The sequence below is a fragment of the Hylobates moloch genome, unplaced genomic scaffold, assembly GCF_009828535.3.
Source record: "Hylobates moloch isolate HMO894 unplaced genomic scaffold, HMol_V3 SCAFFOLD_1, whole genome shotgun sequence".
Taxonomy (NCBI): Eukaryota; Metazoa; Chordata; class Mammalia; order Primates; family Hylobatidae; genus Hylobates; species Hylobates moloch.
In genome coordinates, this window is record NW_026652276.1 from 11,707,065 (window position 1) to 11,729,434 (window position 22,370).

Genomic DNA, 22,370 nt, shown 5'->3' on the forward strand with positions numbered 1-22,370 from the left:
TCAAGCAATTCTCCTGCCTCAGCCTCCTGAGTAGCTGGGATTACAGGCGCCTGCCACCACACCCTGCTAGTATTTTGTATTTTTAGCAGAGATGGGGTTTCACCATGTTGGTCTTGAACTCCTGACCTCAGGTGATCCACCCGCCTTGGCCTCCCAAAGTGCTGGGATTACAGGCATGAGCCACTTCACCTGGCCAGATAGTTTGTGATGCTGTTGTAAATGTCACTGGTTTCTTGATTTCTTTTTCAGCTAGGTCACTATTTGTGTATAGATATGCTACTGATTTTTTTGTATGCTGATTTTGTATCCAGCAACTTTACTGACTTCATTTACTAGTTACAGTTTTTTGTCAAATCTTTGGGGTTTTCTACCTATAGAATCATGTCATCTGCAAATAGAGATAATTTTACTTCCTCCTTTTCAACTTGGATATTTTTCTTTCTTTTTCTTGTCTGATTGCTCTTGCTAGCAAGCACTTGCAGTACTATGTTGAATAGAAGTGGAATGTGGGTGTCCCAGCCTTGTACTGGATCTTAGTGGGAAAAGTTTTCAGTTTTTCCTTGTTGGTTATGTTGTTAGCTGTGAGGTCTTTGTAAACTGCCTTTATTATGTTGAGGAACTTTCCTTCTGTACATAAATTGTTAAGTTTCCATTAAGAAAGGATACTGAACTTTGTCAAATGTTTTTTCTTTGTCAATTAAGATAATTGTGTATTTTCTCTTTCATTCTGTTAAGATAATGTATCACATTGATTGATTTGTGTATGTCAAACCTGCTTTGCATGCCAGAGATAAATCTCACTTTGTCTTGATGTACAATCTTTTTGTGTTGTTGAATTCAGTTTTCTAATATTTTATGAAGGATTTTCGCATCAATGTTCATCAGAGATGCTGGCCTGAAGTTTTCCTTTCTTGTCTTGTGTTTTTATCTGGCTTTGGTATCAAGATGATGCTGGTCTCATAAAATATGTTTGGAAGTATTCCCTCTAGCTCTACTATTCAGAAGTGTTTAAGAAGTATTGGTGACAATTCTTCTTTGTATGTTTGTAGAAATCAACCACGAAAGCCATCTGGTCCTGAGATTTTCTTCACTGGAAGGGTTTTAATTACTTTTTCAATCTCTTCACTTGTTATTCTGTTCAAGCTTTCTATTTCCCATCAGTTCAATCTTGGTGGGTTATACTTTTCTAGGAACTTATCCATTTCTTCTAGGTTATACAATTTGTTGGCATATAATTATTCATAATAGTCCCTTATGATTCCTTTTATTTCTGAGGCATCTGTTGGAATGGCTCCACTTTCATCTCTGATTTTATTTGAGTCTTCTTTTTTCCTTAGTTTAGCTAGGGGTTTGCTGATTTTGTTTATTTTTTCAAAGAACTAACTCTTGGTTTTATTGAGTTTTTCCTATGGTTTTTCTGTTCTCTATTTGATTTTTTCTGTTTGAATCTTTATTTCCTTCCTTTTGCTAACTTTGGATTTAGTTTGTTCTTCTACTGGCTCCTTGAGATGTAATGTTAGGCTATTTATTTAGGGTATTTCCTTTTCCTTTTTTTGAAACAGTCTTACTCTGTTGCCCAGCCTGGAGTGCAGGGGTGTGATCACAGCTCACCAGAGCTTCGACCTTCTGGGCTCATGCGATCCTCTCACCTCAGCCTCCCAAGTAGCTGGGACTACAGGCCTGTGCCACCATGCTGGGCTAATCTTTTTATTTTTTTAGAGACAGGGTCTCCTTATATTGCCCAGTCTGGTCTTGAACTCCTGGGCTCAAAGGATCTTCCCGTTTCAGCTTCCCAAAGTGCTATGATTAGAGGAATGAGCCACTGCACCTGGCCTGGGGTCTGTCTTCTTTTTTAATATAGGCATTTATTGCTATAAACTTCCCTCTTAGATTGCTTTTGCTGCATCCTATAGGTTTTGATATTTTGTTTCCATTGTCGTTTGTCTCCAGGTATTTTTTATCACTTGATGTTTTTAACATGACATCAAAGACATCCATTTCAAGTTGAAACCAACTACTCACAACTGAAAAGCTTGGATATTCTCTCACAGTATATTAATACAAACTGAAGATAGAGGTCATTATACTAAAACTCAGAGCAAAAAACTGTGACGCACATGTTTTATGTTTTGAGTAAGGTTGTTTTATATTATTCTTCAGTATTTCAGGAGCCAGTTTGGGGTAATAAATAAAGACCGATGACCATTATGTACACAAGCAGCTCGCAAAACAATGACAAGTGGTACCTGGTGCATTGTCCTTACCCCTTCTTGCAGTCCCTCCCCACATGATCATCTCGGCCTCAGTTCTGGGGCCCACTCAGTAAAAGAAAACATTTTAGGCTGGGCACAGTGGCTCAGGCCTGTAATCCCAGCACTTTGGGAGGCCAAGGTGGGTGGATCACGAGGTCAGGAGTTTGAGACCAGCCTGGCCAACATGGTGAAACTCCGTCTCTATTAAAAATACAAAAATTAGCCCAGTGTGGTGGCACGTGTCTGTAATCCCAGTTACTTGGGAGGCTGAGGCAGGAGAATCGCTTGAACCTAGGAGGCAGAGGTTGCAGTGAGCCAAGATTGCACCATTGCACTCCAGCCTGGGTGACAAGAGCAAGATTCCGTCTCAAAAAAAAAAAAAAAGAGAATGAAAACATTTTGGATTCTATATTGCTGAGGCTTAATGCATATATATGCCAACCTGTTTGGGAAAAAAGTAGTAGTAGAACTTGACATTAAGTAAAGTATGTTCATTATTTCGTTATAAATTAAAAATACATATTTTCTATTGTTAATAGATTGTTCTTATAACACTAAATATATAAACCATCAGAAATTTTCAGTATTGTATAATTACAATGGTAAATGAGAACAGAGTAGAAACACATTTGATTGAAAAGATGAGAAAGGGCAAGATTATAAAATGCTGTAAGGCCGGACACCGTGGCTCACGCTTGTAATTCCAGCACTTTGGGAGGCTGAGGCGGGCAGGTCACCTGAGGTCAAGAGTTCGAGACCAGCCTGGCCGACATGGTGAAACCCTGTTTTTACTAAAAATACAAAAATTAGCAGGGCGTGGTGGCAGGCGCCTGTAATTCCAGCTACTTGGGAAACTGAGGCAGGAGAATCGCTTGAACCCAGGAGGTGGAGGGTTCCATGAACTGAGATTGCACCATTGCACTCCAGTCTGGGTGAAAAGAGTGAAACTCCGCCTCAAAAAAAAAAAAAGAAAAAAAAAAATTGTGTGGCGTTTCACTCTGAAATGTTAAGACATAAAGCAGATTTATCCATCCACATGAAAGCTGTTAATAGAAGCAGAAAGTCAAGACCATCGCTGCCTATTACCATGTTATGGGATCATCACATGGAACCTCACATGGAAAATGAGATGGGGTAGGGAGGGACAAAGTGTTTCAACCACTAAGGATGCTGGGGACACACAGGATGTTCACTTGATGATACTGTTTCTATTTCGGCAAAAACAATTGTAATCAAGTAATAAGGCACTCAGATTATTAGGGCAAGTAAGTATTAAAATAATTTAATAATCTGTATTATTTTAGCTATTATTTAACAATAGTCAACATATTAATGGCTTTTTACTTACTTTAGCATTTATTTTTATAACATTTTTATATGTAGTATTATTATATACTACATATAAGTATATATTGTAAGTATAATACATATGTGAGTAGGTATATACGTAGTGTTTTCAAATTGCCATATTTGTGTTCTTATTGATTGACGTTGAATCGACTATTGTGCATGTCCATAAGCTTTCAGAATCTGTTTGTTGATAAAATACTGCACATGAAGCTTTAATCACCTTGCACTGATGTTACAAATAAGTTACAGTTACATATTTATGAAGTTATGTTGACATAATTGTGGTTGTGTCTGCATCCTCACGATAAAACCTATGTTCTGTCATTGAAAATTAGGCCATGAGTGAAATCTGGGAGCTCAGGGAGAGCCAAGGCAGCCAGAGCTCTGCAGAGCACGTGCCTTCCTGATCTCAGCTGCCTGCTGGTCACCGGTACCTGCCCTAGCAGACTCTCCTGAGTGGAGAATGAGGCCTGGGTCTCTTGACAATTAAAGCTTTGCTCTGTTCTTGGACTAAGTCCAGAAATAACCACGTCAGGCTCCTCATCTGCCGGGAAGCAGATTGCACTGGATTTCACAGTCACGGAAAACTTTTGACTGTGTGTACCTCCAGCAATGAGAAGCAGAGAGGGCTAGGTTGAGGGTCTCAAACTGGCACCGGGGAGCCCCGTGACTGGGTTTTAAGGGTGTGTGAATGAAGATTAAAATCTTTTTTGATATTAACATGGGTTCAGTTTTTTTTTTTAATGTCACTAAGCCATGCTGTAGAGCCCTTCTGGAAGGACTTAGGTGGGACAAAGAGCCAGAGTCCACAACTTCTGTATTGTTCACGGGGCCCTGGTGCATCCTGGGCAGTTTCTCTGGCACCGGAGGTATGTGAGTTTTCCTAGGTAGGAAAGTGGAGGTTGCAGGAAAGAAGAAATTATAAGGCTATATTATAACGTGATGTGGAAGTAGAAAGCTACTTTGCTCTGTAACCTAAAAGGAGTCATTAGATTATTTGCTGCTATGAGTTCATTTTCTAGGGGTACTTAATAATCATGAAAGTGCAGGGAGAAAAACATTTTTAAGCCTTCTCAGTGAAGTGACCTTTCTCCCCTAGGACTGTATTCTTTTTACCCCTCTGCCATGTTAACAGCATGCAAACCATAGTTACATTTTTACTTAGTTAACTCATAGCCTGTTTTCTTAAATATCCTTGTTAAAAGTGGCAGCTGTTCACATTCCTTTGGGGAACGGCATTTCTCTAAGAAATGTTTATAGGTTTTGGCCAGACGTAGTGGCTCATGCCTGTAATCCCAGCACTTTGAAAGCCAGTGCGCGTGGATCACTTGAGGTCAGGAGTTCAAGACCAGCCTGGCCTACATGGTGAAACTCCACCTCTACTAGAAAGAAAATACAAAAAAAAAAAAAAAAAGAAAAGTTTATAGGTTTATTTAACAATGTGAAGTAGTCCTGGGAAGTTGTACTTTGAGCAAGGTCCGCAAGCAGGATGCCTGCACTTCTCCAGTCATGCTCCAGCACCAGGTCGGAAGCTGTCTACATGCGGGGATGGAGCCTGGCATCCTGGGCCCACAAGAACAGGGCCTTGAATGTGGACTGAGTAGAACAAAGTTGGGAAGGCAACTGCATCCACCCTGAGTGCCTCCTGTGGTACCCGCCCTTCACGGTTTCTGGTGGGGACACTCAGCCAGCAGCTTCGTGGCTGGACTCAGATGACACAATGCCCGGAAAAAATTCAAAAGCCCCATTACCCTTTCCAATGCCTAGATAAAATAGATACCGAATAAAAACCTGCTAATAATCATTTATTGTTTGTTTATACACAATAGAAGCCTCTTTTCTAATGGGTGTGGGATAAGGATGCTGATGGCCTGTGGGGCTCCCTGTTTGACAGCCCTTGTCCTTGGGCCATGATTTGACCTCAGAATGACGGTGACTCTAGCAAGGCACTGGGGAGCCAGATTCTGCTGCATTTGTGTGCAAATCCTCTATGAGTTTCAAATGGCTCCATGCATCAACAAAACCTCTTAGTTCTTATGGAGACGGAAGAGATTTGGACACTGAAGAGAAACACAGCCATGCCTCAGCTCCCTGCTGGTAGGAAAACATGTGCCTAAGGTTGCTTTTCTCTCAGGCTTCCATATTTTTGTTTCCTCTTGTGGAGCTGCCGCTGGAGCTGGAGCTTGTTGGTGAAGAATAGCTGCCTCCAGCCCGTGTCCTCCGCCAGGGCCCTCACGTCAGGAGTGATGGTGTTGCAGGTCGACTGGACTATCTGTTCCCACAGTTTATCAGACATACACAGCTGTGGGTGGGAAAAGTCAGAGGTGGGTTACAGCACACATGTGTTAAGTAAAAGCCATTTACTCACTCAAACTCATTATCAAACTCTTGTTGCCTGTGGGATACTGGGAGAAACGCTACCTGTGCCAGACACAGGTCCTGCCTTGAGAAACCTCCTCTTTGAGGAAAAGAACCAGACACAAATATCTAAGTGCACATATATCTAAAGGACATACCCTTCCGCACACACTTAAACTTCCCAGTGACGGCAGTAGAAAGAACATGCTCCTACCAACACCAGGCAACACTCTCTCATGCAAGGGAAAATGTGTTTATTCTCCATCTTCACCCCCACCCCACTGTGGCCAAGTCCCATCAGTCACTGTCAACATCTGGGTGAAATTTGTTGCCTCTAGTTAATTCCAATTCATCTCTATTTATCTATGCATGTATTTTTTTTAATTTTTATTTTTGAGATGGAGTTTTGCTCTTGTTGCCCAGGCTGGAGTGCAATGGCGCTATCTCGGCTCACTGCAATCTCCGCCTCCTGGGTTCAAGCGATTCTCCTGCCTCAGCCTCCCGAGTAGCTGGGATTACAGGCATGCGCCACCACACTGAACTAATTTTGTATTTTTAGTAGAGACGGGGTTTCTCCATGTTGGTCAGGCTGGTCTTGAGCTCCCGACCTCAGGTGATCTGCCCGCCTCAGCCTCCCAAAGTGCTGGGATTACAGGCATGAGCCACTGCACCCGGCCTTATCTATTTATTTTTTTATCTATCTATTTATTTTTTTTAGATGGAGTCTCACTCTGTTGCCCAGGCTAGAGTGCAGGGGTGCGATCTCAGCTCACTGCAACCTCCGCCTACTGGGTTCAAGTGATTCTGCTGCTTCAGCCTCCAAAGTAGCTGGTACTACAGGTGCACACCACCATGCCTGGCTAATTTTTGTATTTTTTTTATAGAGACAGGTTTTCACCATGTTGATCAGGCTGGTCTCGAACTCCTGACCTTGTAATCTGCCCGCCTCAGCCTCCCAGAGTGCTGGGATTACAGGCGTGAGCCACCGTGCCCGGCCAGAAGTTGTATTTATAACTTTCTCCCTCTACCATCACTCCATCTTCTCTCTGTCTTTAGCCAGCACTTCAACTCATTAAGATGCTACACCCGGTGATGTGGTCCAAACCTTCTCCAGTTCCTGCAAGGTGTGCGCACTTCTTGGTCTTGAATGTAGAAGATGTTCTATTCTTCTGTTAACTTTTGCCACTGCACACCATAAAAAAAGAATGAAACCATGTCCTTGCAGCAGTGTGGATGCTGCCGAACGCTGTTATCCTAAGCAAAGTAACACAGAAATGGGAAACCAAATAGCGCATGTTCTTACTTGTAAGTGGGAGCTAAATCTTGGGTTCACACAAACATAGGCATGATTGCTGTCCCCTCATAATGGAGCACCAGGGCAGCCTCCCTGGCCCATACCCAGCTTCCCCCTGCCCATCCTACCTCCTATCCCAAACAGCACCAGCCCTGGCCAGCCCTGTTGTGCTGTGCCCCCGTGTCCTGACATCCTGGGAGGAAGAAATGGGTAAGTGTGATCTCTACCTCCTGACACCACTATATTCACTTCTGAACAGAAAGCGGTCACCACTCCTTCCTTCCATACTTCATGCTCTTCTAAAAGTGCTCCAATAAGGGAAGAGAATGAATTACAAATAGAAATGAATAGTACAATAAGGCATAATTGTTTAAGATCCTTTCTGCATAAACATCAAAGCAACAGCTATTATATTCACATAATGGTTATTGCTAATCAGCAACACTGAATCATACGGTAGCTACAGATCCCAAAACATTTTGATGTTAGATGGGTCATTCATTAACTTACCTCTCCTTTAACAGTCCTTCAAGGTTTAGTTCCTCTACTCAGATTACAACCTATTCTAAACATAAACAAAAGAAAACTTTAAAAATGTCTTAATATGAAAAACAGATCATTTGACCCTCCTTTAAAAGATCTGAACTCCAGCACCGATGTGGATTACTATCCCATTACTAGCACAGTACGTTTCAGGATATCAATGTGTCTTGTAATAGAGATTATGGGAGAAAACTACAAGATTTGGGGGGAAAGGAAGTAATTCTCAAAAGAGCTAAAATTTCCACTAGTAAAACTTCATTTATGACTCATCAAATTTTATACTGAAAATATTTACAGTTCTGTTTTATATTACAAGTTGGTGTACAAAATACCCCCATCTATGACTCCCAAACCCTGACGATCTTTTGCTTAGTAGTTGCCAGGTTGCAAAACGAAAGGTTCCATAGTTCTAGCTACTCTGATCCAAAGCCCAGCTAACCATGGGTTTAGCTCCCCCTGGTGGTAGTGCATGAATTTTGCATACATAAATCGTCAAGTTGAAGAGAATCCTAGGGCTTATCTATTTAAAACCTCTCCCTTTGCAAATAGGAAAACCAGGGCTGAGAGAAGAGAAGGGAGAACGATGCTGTTCCAGGTTCATGCTGGGGAGTGGCTGAGCTAAGAACAGAACAGAACCCAGCTCTCCAGCCTCCCGCTTATTTAAACACACCACACTGCCTGCGCACAGTGATGCTAGGAGATCCCCTCCCGCAAGCTTCCAGCCTTCCAGAGTCCCCTGAGACATTTGATCTGTACAATCTTAATATCGATTGGTCAAATTCTTGGGCCAGGACGAGCACAGTGGCTCATGCCTGTAATCCCAGCACTTTGCGAGGCTGAGGCGGGTACATCACTTGAGGTCAGGAGTTTGAAACCAGCCAGAGCGACATGGTGAAACCCTGTCTCTACTAAAAATACAAAAATTAGCCAGGTATGGAGGAGGGCACCTGTAATCCCAGCTACTCAGGAGGCTGAGGCAGGAGAATCACTGGAATCTGGGAGGCGGAGGCTGCAGTGAATGAAGGTCGTGCCACTGCACTCCAACCTGAGTAACAGAGTGAGACTCCATCTCAAATGAATGAATGAATGAATGAATGAATGAATGAAATGTTATAGTCTGTGACCCAAGCTGTACACTTATTTCCTTTTTTCCAGATGCATGGAGGCACATATTATAGTCCCAGTACACTACCTATATTATGCATATTTCAATATATTTATTCGATTATTTTAAATAGTTACACTTATGCAATTTTTTTCTACAGATAAACATGCAACACAAATTGTATATAAAGTATGGAGCATCATTTATAAATACAGAGGGGAAACAAAAAATCTAGTTAAATAAATTATCTACGCTGTGTGTGGTGGCTCACACCTGTAATCCCAACACTTTGGAAGGCCAAGGCAGGAGGATTGCTTGAGCCCAAGAGTTCGAGACCAGCTAAGGCAAGACAGCAAGACCCAGTCTCTACAAAAAACACAAAAATTAGCCGGGTGTGGTGGTGTGCACCTGTAGTCCCAGCCATTTGAGAGGCTGAGGTGGGAGGATTGCTTGAGCCCAGGAGGTGAAGGCTGCAGTGAGCTGTGTTTGTGCCACCTGGGCGACACAGCAAGATGACCCTGCCTGGGTGACACAGCAAGATGACCCTGTCTCAGGAAAATAAATAAATAAATAAATAAATAAATAAATAAATAAATAATCTGTCCATGGATTGATATCCTATGGCAATTTTTTAAATGGAGAAAGATTGATAGGTAGTGATGTTTTATTTTGTTTTTGAGATGGAGTTCCACTCTTATTGCCAAGACTGGAGTGCAATGGCTCAATCTCGGCTCACTGCAAACTCTGCCTCCCGGGTTCAAGCGATTCTCCTGCCTCAGCCTCCCAAGTAGCTGGGATTACAGGTGTGTGCTACCATGCCCAGCTAATTTTGTATTTTTAGTAGAGATGAGGTTTCACCATGTTGGTCAGACTGGTCTCAAACTCCTCACCTCAAGTGATCCACCTGCCTCGGCCTTCCAAAGTGCTGGGATTACAGGTGTGAGCCACCATGCCTGGCCAGTACTGATATTTTAAAAGTGTCTAAAATATGTTGTGAAGTAGAAGATGAAGAAAAATATATAATATGTTACCACATGCTTTTTAGAAGGGTGTGTGTATCGGTATATGTACTCGCACATCCCACACACATATGGTTCTACATGTGTGGAATATCTCCGGAAGGACATACAAAACACAGTTAATATGGTTGCCACTAGAGACGAGAATCAGAGGAATGAGGGTCAGGACTGGGAGGGGCAATAACTTTTTAGTTTATATACAAAGATACATAATTTTTAAACATTTCCAATTTGACCATTGCAATGGACGTCAACTTTCTTTTTCAAAAATATAAACAAAATTGATATGGAAGCATTCAACCACCGTTTTCTGGGAGGTAACTCTGGGCTAGACACTCTGTTAAGGTGGGTATATGAAGTTAGGTGACATAATCCTTGCCCTTGAGCTTGGCAGGGAGACAAGTCAAGGGGGTGGGACAAGCAAGCACAAAAGCCAATCAAGGGGCATTTGGGAGATTCAGGTGGTGGATGAGTCAGGAGGAGAATATTCCTGGAAAAGAGAACAGTGTAAGCAAAAGCAAAAGGCACAGTAGAGCACAGCACACAGAGAGCCGCAAGGAGCTGACCTGGCTGGGGCAGAGGGTGGCAGGAGGCAGGGCGAGGGCCCCGTGGCTGTGCTGGCTACGACTGTGGACCTCATTCTGAAAATGACAAGAAGCCATTAAGGGCCAGTGAGCAGGACAATGGCATGACCAGAGTGCAATGTAAAATGGCCACCCTGACTCACATGGACAAGCAACCATTGAAGCAATGAAGGGGTTCCCAGGAGAAAACCCACCAGAGTCCTGGAAGCAGAGATGAGTCAAGAAGCAGAAGACCTGGTTGGGCGTGGGTGGCTCATGCCTGTAATCTCAGCACTTTGGGAAGCCAAGGCAGGCAATTACCTGAGGTCAAGAGTTCAAGACTAGCCTGGCCAACATGGCAAAACCCTGTCTCTACTAAAAATACTAAAAATTAGCTGGGTGCGGTGGCACACACTTGTAGTCCCAGCTACTTGGGAGGCTGAGGCAGGAGAATCGCTTGAACCCGGGAGGTGGAGGTTGCAGTGAGCTGAGATCACACCACTGTACTCAAGCCTGGGCAACACAGCAAGACTTTGTGTCAAAAAAAAAGAAAAAAAGAAGCAGAACGCCTGAAACAGGCCCTTTTGATACAACAAACACAAGGTTGCTGTGAACAAGCCAGAGATATTTTGCAGGCACGGATGGAGGGGAAAATGAAAGAGGAGCTGTAGGCTGACATTAGACCAACGTCTCTCAGAATTTTGGGTTATCCTAAAACCAGTGAATTTTTTAAAAAGTAGAACAAAATAAAATGATAATAAAGAACCAAAATAAGGGTGCTGCTGACTCACATTTTGTCAAATAAGAACAATTTTTAAAATAATCATGTATTATTGCCACCACTTCATAAAAAAAGGAACTTTTTTTTTCTTTTTTTAAGACGGATTCTTGCTCTGTAGCCCAGGGTAAAGTGGAGTGGCCCAATCTCGGGTCACAGCAACCTCTGCCTCCCAGGTTCAAGTGATTCTCCTGCTTCAACCTCCTGAGTAGCTGGGACTACAGGCACACACCACGACACCTGGCTAATTTTTTGTATTTTTAGTAGAGATGGGGTTTCATCATGTTGGTCAGGATGGTTTCGATCTCCTGACCTCATGATCCACCCGCCTTGGCCTCCCAAAGGCGTGAGCCACCATGCCCAGCCAAGAAGGAACATTTTAACCTTCCCCAAAATAGGAAAGACCTAACATCCACTGAAAGACGGTCATTTACCTGAAACAAGTTTAGCTTTATCAAAAACTTTGTATCATCCTTATTATTCTCATTTCATCATGGATTATAAAGTCACTGATGCTGCTGGTTTGCTGAGCATGCACTGCTATGTAAACCATTTTTGAAGAAGAGAGATTGGATAAGGATAAAGAGTTTTTGTTTTTTGAAGGATGAAACTGATTTAAGAAAAAAATTAATGCCGGGCATGGTGGTGCATGCCTGTAATCCCAACACTTTGGGAGGCTGAAGCAGGAGGATTGCTTGAGCCCCAGAATTCAAGACCAACCTGTGCAACATGGCAAAACCCCGTCTCTACAAAAAATACAAAAATAAGCCAGGTGTGGTGGTGCAGGCCTGTAGTCCCAGCTACCCAGGAGGCTGAGGTGGATGGATCACTCGAGCCCAGGGGGTGGAGGTTGCAGTGAGCTATAATCATGCCATTGCACTACAGCCTGTGTAACAAAGCAAGACCCTGTCTCAAAAAGGAAAAAAAAAAAAATTAATGTATGGGGGGAAAAAACAGAGAAAGATTTAATTACTAAATGCAGTGTAGTAAGCTAGATTGGACATAAAACAGCAAAAGGACATTATTGAAAAAACTAATGAAATTCAAATAACATCTTTATTTTAGTTAATAGTATTGTACCAATATTAATTGCCTAGTTTTTATAAATGTACCATGGTCATGTAAGACGTCAACATGGGGGAAGCTGGGTAATTAAAAGTTAAAAAAAAATAACAATAGGCCAAGCAGTGGCTCATGCCTGTAATCCCAGCACTTTGTGAAGCTGAGGCAGGCTGATCACTTGAGGTCAGGAGTTCGAGACCAGCCTGACCAACGTGGTGAAACCCTGTCTCTACCAAAAATACAGAAATAAAAATAAATAAAATAAAATTAGCCGGGTGTGGTGGCTTCCACTTGTAATTCCAGCTACTCAGGAGGCTGAGGCATGAGAATCGCTTGAACCTGGGAGGCGGAGATTGCAGTTAGCAGAGATCACGCCACTGCACTCCAGCCTGGGTGATGGAGTAAGACTTTGTTTCTTGAAAAAACAATAATAATAACAACAACAAACAGAAGAGAAAGGAAATAAGTGGGATTCCCAGGAGTAGGCCCTGGAACCAGGTGTCAGGTAGCACTGATCTTGAGCAGGAGAGGAGCACCTCCCTCCCTGAGGTCAGAGGAAGGAGCTGCACTGGACACAAATAATTTGGTAATAAACTTGTCCCCCAGAATTTGAAAAGGAAGCCTTTTTTTCATTAATAAAGTAGTTAAGCCGGGCGCGGTGGCTCACGCCTGTAATCCCAGCACTTTGGGAGGCCGAGACGGGTGGATCACGAGGTCAGGAGATCGAGACCACGGTGAAACCCTGTCTCTACTAAAAATACAAAAAATTAGCCGGGCGCGGTGGCGGGCGCCTGTAGTCCCAGCTACTCCGGAGGCTGAGGCAGGAGAATGGTGTGAACCCGGGAGGCGGAGCTTGCAGTGAGCCAAGATCGCGCCACTGCACTCCAGCCTGGGCGACAGAGCGAGATGCCGTCTCAAAAAAATAAATAAATAAAAAAATAAAGTAGTTAAATGAAAATAACTTATAAGGCCGGGCACGGTGGCTCATGCCTGTAATCCCAGCACTTTGGGAGGCCGAGGCGGGTGGATCACCTGAGGTCAGGAGTCCAAAACCAGCCTGGCCAACATGGTGAAACCCCGTGTCTACTAAAAATATAGAAATTAGCTGGGCTCTGTGGTGGGCGCCTGTCATCCCAGCTACTCGGGGGGCTGAGGCAGGAGAATTGCTTGAACCCAGGAGGCAGAGGTTGCAGTGGGCCGAGATGGTGCCACTGCACTCCAGCCTGGGCAACAGAGTGAGACTGTCTCAAAAGAAAAAAAAAGAAAAAAGAAGAAGAAAATAACTTATAAATGAAGTGTGTAACAGGTAAATGGAACAGAGATAAAACTTAGATTGACAACAGAAATAATTGGTTTTCCTTCTTTCCCTGTGTGCAAACAAGAAAAAAAAGTGGTTGGCCGGGTGCAGTGGCTCATGCCTGTAATCCCCAGCACTTTGGGAGGCTGAGGTAGGTGGATCACTTGAGGCCAGGAGTTCAAGACCAGCCTGGCCAACATGGTGAAACCCAGTCTCTACTAAAAATGCAAAAATTAGCTAGGCATGGTGGCAAGCACCTGTAGTCCCACCCAGCTACTCAGGAGGCTGAGGCAGGAGAATCCCTTGAACCCAGGAGGCAAAGATTGCAGTGAGCCACGATCTCGCCACTGAACTCCAGCCTGGGTGACAGAGTCAGACTCTGACTCAAAAAAGATAAAAAATTTAAAAAGTGGTTAATGTTATGTGGGGAGAATAAAAGCAGCAGCCCTGAGTCATGTTCCATCTTCTAATAATTCTGCTCTGTAAAGATGCTCAGGGCTGAAATCAGCAACTCAGAGAAGCCCTACTTCAGAGCACTGGCTAAATGATGGAGAATGTTTTCAAGACTGCACTGAAATAATAGCAGGACACTGACAGTGAAAGTTAATAGTGGAAGTGAGTAAAACTTGGAGAGAAGGCAGCCACTCAGCATGAGAAATAACTACCAGAAGCCACTCACTTGCTGCTGTTTCCTATCAAATCCTTCCATTTACTTGCAGGAGCAGAAATTTACTGAAAGTAAATGGAAGGATTTGATAGAAAATCAAATCCAGGCCCTGCAACAGCGCAGAAACTTTTACTAGATCCCCGCTAGTATATTTTATTTACGTAGAATTCTCTTTTCATTTAAAATATGAATAATCAGCTGCTGCTGCTGCTTCTTTTTTTTTTTTTTTTGAGACAGCCTCACTCTGTTGTCCAGGCTGCAGTGCAGTGGTGTGATCTTGGCTCACTGCAACCTCCGCATCCTGGGTTCAAGCAGCTCTCCTGCCTCAGCCTCCCAAGTACCTGGGATTACAGGCCTGTGCCACCAGGCCCAGCTAATTTTTGTATTTTTAGTTGAGATGTGGTTTCCCCATGTTGGTCAGGCTGGTCTCAAACTTCTGACCTCAGGTGGCCCACCTGCCTCGGCCTCCCAAAGTGCTGGGATTACAGGCATAAGCCACCATACCCAGCCCTAATAAATCAGCTTCTTATCAGCACCAAGCACAAAATTTCAACTTTAGGATACTTATTTAATGGCAAAAATATATACAATAGTACTTGTTTTCAGCTTTCCATTTTTAGGGAGGAAAATCAAGTAAAAAATATATTTTGGGGAGCTAAACGATGAGAACTTATGAATACAAAGAAGGAAACAATAGATACTGGTGTCTACTTGAGGGTGGAGGGTGGGAGGAAGGGCAGGAGCAGAAAACATAACTATTGGGTACTGGGTTTAATAATTAACCTGAGCGATTAAATAATCTATACAAAAAAAACCTGTGACATGAGTTTACCTGTTAACAAACCTTCACATGTACGCCCAAACCCAAAATATAAGTTAAAAAATAATATATATATATATTTGGACAGGAAGGTGGCTCACACCTGTAATCTCAGCACTTTGGGAGGCCGAGGTGGGTGGATCACCTGAGGTCAGGAGTTTGAGATCAGCCTGGCCAACATGGGGAAACTCCGTCTCTACTAAAAATATAAAAACTAGCTGGGCATGATGGTGGGCACCTGTAATCCCAGTTACTCGGAAGCTGAGGCACAAGAATCACTTGAACCCAAGAGGTGGAGGTTGCAGTGAGCTGAGATCATGCCATTGCACTCTGGCCTGGGCGACAGAGCAAGACTCTGTCTCAAAAAAAAAAAAAATTATATTACTTAAAATTATTTTTTTTGAGACACAGTTTTGCTCTGTTGCTCAGGCTGTGGTGCAGTGGTGTGAACACAACTCACTGTAACCTCAACCTCCTGGGTTCAAGTGATTCTCCTATTCAGCCTCCAGAGTAACTGGCACTACCATGGCGGTAACTGGCATGCCATGACACTCAGCTAATTTTTTTTTTTTTCTGAGACGGAGTTTCGCTCTTGTTGCCCAGGCTGGAGTGCAATGGCGCGATCTCGGCTCATCACAACCTCTGCCTCCTGGGTTCAAGCGATTCTCCTGCCTCAGCCTCCCGAGTAGCTGGGATTACAGGCATGTGCCACCACGCCTGGCTAATTTTGTATTTTTAGTAGAGACAGGGTTTCTCCATGCTGGTCAGGCTGGTCTCGAACTCCTGACATCAGGTGATCCACCCGCCTCGGCCTCCCAAAGTGCTGGGATTACAGGCATGAGCCACCGCGCCCGGCCATAACACTCAGCTAATTTTTTAAAAATGTATTATAGAGATGGAATCTCCCTATTTTGCCCAAGTTGATCTCAAATTCCTAGGCTCAACCAATCCTCCCTCCTCAGCCTCCTGAAGTGCTGGAATTGCAGGCATGAGCCACTGTGCCTGAACTAAAATTAATTTTTAAAATCAAGACATTTTATTGCATTATTGGGAAAAAATGTTGGCTTTTTAGATAATAAGATTATGATTTGAATCATCTTGGAAAATGTTGTATGTTCTTTTATAAATGGACATTGCCCCAATACATTACAGCTAAATACCGAGCTAGTCAGGGTTCCTCAGTTGCAAGCAACAGATTGCCATTCTGATTAATTTAAGCCAAAAAGAGATTTAATGGAAAATTAGTACATGTGTGATTGTGGGGTAGGGTTGGGGGTTCTAGAATTGAAGGAACAATGGAAGGGGTAGGGACCAAGACATCTTCCAGGATCCAGGGAGCACAACTGACTCCCTGGTTGTACTGAAGCCTTGACACTGGCTGAAATCAGCACTAACTGTGCTTCCTGCTCTTGGGTCATTCTGCTGAGGATTCGAAGCAGTGAGACAGTGCATCTTGTCAGCTTTGGGCAGGGAAGAAAATGGGGCACTGCAATGGGCAGCCCACCGAAACACATATATTGGGAGACAGGCAATGCAGCAAAGGCTATTACTAGAAGAAATGGAAATGGATGTCAGGTAGTCCTCCTTGCCCTATTCTCTCTCTGTTTTTTTTTTTTTTTTTTTTGAAGACAGAATCTCACTCTATCTCCCAGGCTGGAGTGCAGTGGTGTGATCTCGGATCTCTGCAACCTCTGCCTCCCGGGTTCAAGTGATTCTCCTGCCTCAGCCTCCTGAGTAGCTGGGATTATAGGCGCCTGCCACCATGCCCGGCTAATTTTTGTATTTTTAGTAGAGACGGGGTTTCCCCATGTTGGCCAGGCTGGTCTCAAACTCCTGACCTCAGGTGATCCGCCCACCTTGGCCTCCCAAAGTGCCCTATTCTCTTATGCCACCGTGCTTCTGCTTGGTTGTTCCTTGACTTGGAATGCCCCCTAACCCAGATCACCTGTCTTCATCAACTTCACCCTCAAAAGCCAGATAAAGTAACCTGCCTCTGTGAAGCCAGGCAGAGAAAATCACTTTGCACTATCTTTGTACCTTGCATACACATTCCTTGTTGAACTGATCACGCTGTATTGTAATTATTTGCATTTACATGAATCTCTACTATAAGACTGTAAGTTCTTTGAGGGGAGGAATGTCATTTCATCTCTGCTGCTTGTGCACCTGACACAGTGTCCACCACAAAGTTAGTACTCAACAAATGATTGCTATGTTAAAAATTTTTTTTAGAAAGCACATGGAAAATTCCATATAGACATAAAATAATTGACCGTTACCTTTGCAAATCTGTGTGATGTTTGACAAAGCCTGGCAATATCTTCAAGATGCAGATAAGAAATGATATTCAGGAGCAAATCATCTGAGAGCCGTTCAACGAAGTCAAATTTACCTTTGCGCAAATTGATGACATAGTCTAATATTCTTGCACCAAATATTAAGGCAGGTTGACCTGTAATTCAGAGAAGCCAACAAACCAACATGGTTATCAGGTACAGTCACATAAAAACTATAATAACAATCACTGAAATACAAGCTTCAGGGCATTTTTCCCCTGGGAGTGATGTTAGATGATGCTAAGTCATTCCTACTTTCACCGAGCTGCCTTTGGGACTAACCGAATGCATTTTTGAGGCATCTGTTTCCAATTTCTGTCCCTGCCTGGAGATCAGAATCTTTTAGGGACACTCACTGTTTAACACAGTGATTTCTGCATCCCCTTGATCTCATCAGCACCAGACTCCAGTCTTTACCACGAACTTAATTGGTCTTGACATTACCATTGTACTCACGGCCCCTGCAAGCAGGCAGCTATGTGGAGGAAAAAGATGCTGGTCCACGTGGCTTTTCTGCCAGCCCTGCTACTCTCCATTGGTCTAAAACACATTGTCTCCTAATTTTAGTTGACTTTTGATCTCTTATTTAATTTAATTTTTTTTTTTTTAGATGGGGTCGCCCAGGCTGGAGTGCAGCGGTGCAATCGCGGCTCACTGCAGCCTCGACCTCCCAGCCTCAACCAATCCTCCCATTTCAGCCTCCCGAGTAGTTGGGACTACTGGTGTGTGCCACCATGCCTGGCTATTTTTTTTTAATTTTTTTTTTTTAGAGATGGAGCCTTATTACGTTGCCTAGGCTGGTCTAGAACTCCTGGGCTCAAGCAATCCTCCCATCTCGGCCTCCCAAAGTGCTGGGATTCCAGGCATGAGACACCACACCCAGCCTGTTATTTTTATACATTGTGTCTACACCAAACTTTCTTCCTTCTTTACCATCTCCTTTCATCCCTATCTTCATTTCTTAGGGAAAAAAAAAAAAAATAGAAAGAGGGCTGGGTGCGGAGACTTACCCCTATAATCCCAGAACTTTGGGCAGCCAAGGCAGGCGGATCACCTGAGGTTGGGAGTTCGAGACCAGCCTGACCAACATGGAGAAACCCTGTCTCTAATAAAAATACAAAATTAGCCAGGCGTGGTGACACATGCCTGTAATCCCAGCTACTCGAGAGGCTGAGGCAGGACAATTGCTTGAACCTGGGAGGCGGAGTTTGCGGTGAGCTGAGATCACACCATTGCACTCCAGCCTGTGCAATGACAGCGAAATTCAGTCAAAAAAAAGAAACAAAGAAAGAGAAAGAAAGAAAGGAAGGAAGGAAAGAGAGAAAAAATATAAAGAGGCAAAGAGAAAAACATGAGTATTTCATAAAAATTATTATGATAGAGGGGTGGAGCCAAGATGGCCGAATAGGAACAGCTCCAGTCTACAGCTCCCAGCCTGAGCGACACAGAAGATGGGTGATTTCTGCATTTCTGTTTGAGGTACCGGTTTCATCTCACTAGGGAGTGCCAAACAGTGGGTGCAGGACCGTTGGTGAAGTGCACTGTGCGCGAGCTGAAGCAGGGCGAGGCATTGCCTCACTCGGGAAGCACAAGGGGTCAGGGAGTTCCCTTTCCTAGTCAAAGAAAGGGGTAACAGACGGCACCTGGAAAATCAGGTCAGTCCCACCCTGATATTGCGCTTTTCCAATGGGCTTGGAAAACGGCACACCAGGAGACTGTGTCACGCACCTGGCTCGGAGGGTCCTATGCCCACGGAGTCTCACTGATTGCTAGCACAGCAGTCTGAGATCAAACTGCAAGGCTGCAGCGAGGCTGCGGGAGGGGCGCCCGCCATTGCCCAGCCTTGCTTAGGTAAACAAAGCAGTCAGGAAGCTCGAACTGGGTGGAGCCCACCACAGCTAGGGGAGGCCTGCCTGCCTCTGTAGGCTCCACCTCTGGGGGCAGGGCACAGACAAACAAAATTCAGCAGGAACCTCTGCAGACTTAAATGTCCCTGTCTGACTGACAGCTTTGAAGAGAGTAGTGGTTCTCCCAGCATGCAGCTGGAGATCTGAGAACGGACAGACTGCCTCCTAAAGTGGGTCCCTGACCCCCGAGCAGACTAACTGGGAGGCACCCCCCAGTAGGGACAGACTGACACCTCACTCGGCGGGGTACTCCTCTGAGACAAAACTTCCAGAGGAACTATCAGACAGCTGAATTTGTGGTCTCACGAAAATCCGCTGTTCTGCAGCCACCGCTGCTGACACCCAGCCAAACAGGGTCTGGAGTGGACCTCTAGCAAACTCCAACAGACCTGCAGCTGAGGGTCCTGTCTGGTAGAAGGAAAACTAACAAACAGAAAGGACATCCACACCAAAAACCCATCCGTACATCACCATCATCAAAGACCAAAAGTAGATAAAACCACAAAGATGGGGAAAAAACAGAGCAGAAAAACTGGAAACTCTAAAAAGCAGAGCACCTCTCCTCCTCCAAAGGAATGCAGTTCCTCACCAGCAACGGAACAAAGCTGGACGGAGAATGACTTTGACGAGTTGAGAGAAGAAGGCTTCAGACAATCAAACTACTCCGAGCTACGGGAGGAAATTCAAAACAATAGCAAAGAAGTTAAAAACTTTGAAAAAAAATTAGACAAATGGATAACTAGAATAACCAATGGAGAGAAGGGCTTAAAGGAGCTGATGGAGCTGAAAGCCAAGTATCGAGAACTACGCGAAGATTGCAGAAGCCTCGGTAGCCGATGCGATCAACTGGAAGAAAGGGTATCGCTGATGGAAGATGAAATGAATGAAATGAAGCGAGAAGGGAAGTTTAGAGAAAAAGGAATAAAAAGGAACGAACAAAGCCTCCAAGAAATTTGGGACTATGTGAAAAGACCAAACCTACGTCTGATTGGTGTACCTGAAAATGACGGGGAGAATGGAACCAAGTTGGAAAACACTCTGTAAGATATTATCCAGGAGAACTTCCCCAATCTAGCAAGGCAGGCCAACATTCGGATTCAGGAAATACAGAGAACGCCACAAAGATACTCCTCGAGAAGAGCAACTCCAAGACACATAATTGTCAGATTCACCAAAGTTGAAATGAAGGAAAAAATGTTAAGGGCAGCCAGAGAGAAAGGTCGGGTTACCTACAAAGGGAAGCCCATCAGACTAACAGCTGATCTCTCGGCAGAAACTCTACAAGCCAGAAGAGAGTGGGGGCCGATATTCAACATTCTTAAAGAAAAGAATTTTCAACCCAGAATTTCATATCCAGCCAAACTAAGCTTCATAAGTGAAGGAGAAATAAAATACTTTACAGACAAGCAAATGCTGAGTGATTTTGTCACCACCAGGCCTGCCCTAAAAGAGCTCCTGAACGAAGCACTAAACATGGAAAGGAACGACCAGTACCAGCCCCTGCAAAAACATGACAAATTGTAAAGACCATCGAGGCTAGGAAGAAACTGCATCAACTAACGAGCAAAATAACCAACTAACATCATAATGACAGGATCAAATTCACACATAACAATATTAATTTTAAATGTAAATGGGCTAAATGCTCCAATTAAAAGACACAGACTGGCAAACTGGATAAGGAGTCAAGACCCATCAGTGTACTGTATTCAGGAAACACATCTCACGTGCAGAGACACACAAAGACTCAAAATAAAGGGATGGAGGAAGATCTATCAAGCAAATGGAAAACAAAAAAAGGCAGGGGTTGCAATCCTAGTCTCTGATAAAATAGACTTTAAACCAACAAAGATCAAAAGAGACAAAGAAGGCCATTACATAATGGTAAAGGGGTCAATTCAACAAGAAGAGCTAACTATCCTAAATGTATATGCACCCAACACAGGAGCACCCAGATTCATAAAGCAAATCCTGAGTGACTTACAAAGGGACTTAAACTCCCACACAATAATAATGGGAGATTTTAACACCCCAGTGTCAACATTAGACAGATCAATGAGACAGAAAGTTAACAAGGATATCCAGGAATTGAACTCAGCTCTTCACAAAGTGGACCTAATAGACATCTACAGAACTCTCCACCCCAAATCAACAGAATATACATTTTTTTCAGCACCACACCACACCTATTCCAAAATTGACCACATAGTTGGAAGTAAAGCTCTCCTCAGCAAATGTAAAAGAACAGAAATTATAACAAACTGTCTCTCAGACCACAGTGCAATCAAACTAGAACTCAGGATTAAGAAACTCACTCAAAACCGCTCAACTACATGGAAACTGAACAACCTGCTCCTGAATGACTATTGGGTACATAACGAAATGAAGGCAGAAATAAAGATGTTCTTTGAAACCAACGAGAACAAAGACACAACATACCAGAATCTCTGGGACACATTCAAAGCAGTGTGTAGAGGAAATTTATAGCACTAAATGCCCACAAGAGAAAGCAGGAAAGATCCAAAACTGACACCCTAACATCACAATTAAAAGAACTAGAAAAGCAAGAGCAAACACATTCAAAAGCTAGCAGAAGGCTAGAAATAACTAAAATCAGAGCAGAACTGAAGGAAATAGAGACACAAAAAACCCTTCAAAAAATTAATGAATCCAGGAGCTGGTTTTTTGAAAAGATCAACAAAATTGATGGACCACTAGCAAGACTAATAAAGAAGAAAAGAGAGAAGAATCAAATAGATGCAATAAAAAATGAAAAAGGGGATATCACCACCGATCCCACAGAAATACAATCTACCATCAGAGAATACTACAAACACCTCTATGCAAATAAACTAGAAAATCTAGAAGAAATGGATAAATTCCTCGACAAACACACCCTCCCAAGACTAAACCAGGAAGAAGTTGAATCTCTGAATAGACCAATAACAGGCTCCGAAATTGTGGCAATAATCAATAGCTTACCAACCAAAAAGAGTCCAGGACCTGATGGATTCACAGC

The 22,370-nt window shown here is 43.5% G+C and overlaps 1 protein-coding gene across 1 annotated transcript in view; it reads right to left on the reverse strand.

The window, feature by feature from the left end:
- Positions 1-5,060: 5,060 nt before the first annotated feature.
- FBXO36 (F-box protein 36) overlaps positions 5,061-22,370 on the reverse strand; it is a 93,924-nt gene continuing 76,614 nt past the window's right edge. Inside the window, 2 exon segments of the mRNA XM_032754074.2 lie at positions 5,061-5,904; positions 17,388-17,560. Coding sequence (XP_032609965.1) covers positions 5,716-5,904; positions 17,388-17,560 — 362 coding nt within the window. The 3' untranslated portion in view covers positions 5,061-5,715.